The sequence below is a fragment of the Embiotoca jacksoni genome, unplaced genomic scaffold (assembly GCF_022577435.1).
Source record: "Embiotoca jacksoni isolate LCO1_2020_lvr unplaced genomic scaffold, fEmbJac1.0.p SCAF_4, whole genome shotgun sequence".
In the NCBI taxonomy this organism is placed as follows: Eukaryota; Metazoa; Chordata; class Actinopteri; family Embiotocidae; genus Embiotoca; species Embiotoca jacksoni.
In genome coordinates, this window is record NW_027185392.1 from 1,945,451 (window position 1) to 1,947,628 (window position 2,178).

Consider the following 2,178-nt stretch of genomic DNA (forward strand, 5'->3'; position numbering starts at 1 on the left):
TATTGGTCAAATTTAATAACACATACATCGTCTGTCAGTGTACTGACACTCTTTATTGATTAATCTGCTGATTGTTTCCTACATTAACTGATCAATAATATGACATGTAGCCCATAAACACCCCAACATGTTGATGTTTCATACCTGCCTCTCACTGCTGCAGTTATTACATCACATTATGTTACATTTGATTGAAAAATCTCTTCATCAAAAAACAGAAAAACCTTCAACCTGCAGAGAAAATGTGTTTCCTGCTCAGACGTGTTGATGTTGTGACTCTGAAGCTTTCTGACACTCTGACAGAAACATTCCAGCTCAGGACATCATGACTTTTAATGCTGCATCATCACATCAGACAGGAAACAGTGGGGACATACTGGACATCAGAGGAGACACATTTCCCTCAGCCTCAGTCCCACAGACCGGATCACAGAGAACCTTTTTAATAAGTACGTTCACTGATGGAGACGCTTCATCATGAAACAGATCAGGCAGTTTGATTGACAGGAGAGATGATCAGAGGTGCAGAGTTTTTACCACCTTGATTAAGATGTGGACTGAAATATGGGAGGAGTTTGTCAGTGAAGGAGCAGCCAGTAAAGGAGTAGATAAGAGCTGCAGCATCGACATCATAAAAGGAGACCAGACCCTCCTCATAATCCACAAACACCCCCACCTTCTCAGGACCAGACCCAAGACTCAGACAGACTGCAGGACCAGCACAAGCTCTGTATTCATTTCCATTTCTCAGGCATATGGTCAAGAAACCTTTCTGAGGAATCAGTTTGATGTCTTCCTTCCTGTTGATCGACTCTCTGACCACTCCTAAATCCCAGTCCGTCTTCCCTTTAACCTGAACCTCAAAGTAAAATCTGCCTGCACAGACATTGTGCTTTCCTAAAACAGAGACACTTTTAGAAAACCTCTCTGGGTTGTCTGGAAGATTCTTCCTCACATCACCAAGGTTCACTTGTTTCCCGTCATCAGACAGGATGAGTTTAGGATGTGCTGTATCAGGATCCAGAGTCACGTCCACTGCAGACTGCTGGAGTCTCTTCAGCTCGGCCTCAAACAGCAGCTTCCTCTTTTTCCTGAGCGTCTCCTCCAGCTGAACCACAGCTCTCACCACAGTCCCCCCATATGATGGTGGACGGACGCTGACCTCTGTCCGGTCCTCGGTGGGTGGAGCAGCTGTCAGGGACGAGAAGCTTTGGAGGAGGTGGAGGTGGTCTGGAGAGCGTGAGAGCTGCTCCACCTCAGAGCTCCTCTTCATCAGCTCAGAGATTTCCTGCTGCAGATCTGTGATGAAACCTTCAGCCTGTTTCTCTACTGTTTCCTGCTTCTCTTGGATCTCCTCTATGAGCTCGTTCAGGCCTCTCTCAGCCGCCTCCTTCAGAGCAGTGAACACCTCAACACCTTCTGCTTTCTCTCTGTCTGCAGCAGCTTTACTCGTCTTCACCGACTCTTTGAGCTCCTCAATCTTCAGTCGTCTCTTCTGGATCATCTGCTGAATCTCAGCCTCTGTCTTCCCCAGCTCTGCCTTCTTTCCTTCAGATTCTTCGCTCAGAGGAACCAACTCGTGTGTCTTGTGGTCTAAAACAGAGCAGAGCATGCAGACACATGTCTGGTCGGTCTGACAGAACAGCTCCAGAGGTTTATGGTGCTTCGTACACATCCTGCCTTCCAGGTTCTCCACAGGCTCCGTCAGCTGATGTCTTTTCAGGCTGGACGTTGTCAGATGAGGCTGCAGGTGAGTCTCACAGTAGGAGGTCAGACACACCAGGCAGGACTTGAGGGCCTTCAGTTTGGTTCCAGTGCAGACGTCACAGGGAACTTCTCCTGGTTTGGCAGCTTGTTGCTCTGAGCTGCTGCTGCTGGCTTTCTGTTGAGCTTCATGTCTAAACTGAGCTACCATCTCAGAGAACAATGTGTTGACTCTCAGCTGAGGTCTAGTGTTGAACTTCTCTTCACACATGGGACACTGACACCTGTCGGTAACGGTCCAATGTTGAGTGATGCAGTTTTTGCAGAAGTTGTGGCCACATGGTGTGCTGACTGGATCAGTGAACACATCCAGACAGATGGAGCACAGAAACTGATCCTCAGAGAGAAGACAGCTGGCAGCAGACATGTCTGCAGTCTGAGGACAAAAGTCAAAGAGGGAAAAACATCATTTTA

At 47.7% G+C, this 2,178-nt stretch overlaps 1 protein-coding gene across 1 annotated transcript; it reads right to left on the bottom strand.

Annotated features, from left to right (window-relative positions):
* Nucleotides 1–2,178, bottom strand: LOC138209089 (E3 ubiquitin-protein ligase TRIM21-like). The gene has a single exon (XM_069167449.1). The coding sequence runs from the start codon at nt 2,129–2,131 to the stop codon at nt 488–490; it is 1,644 nt and encodes a 547-aa protein (XP_069023550.1). The 5' UTR covers nt 2,132–2,178; the 3' UTR covers nt 1–487.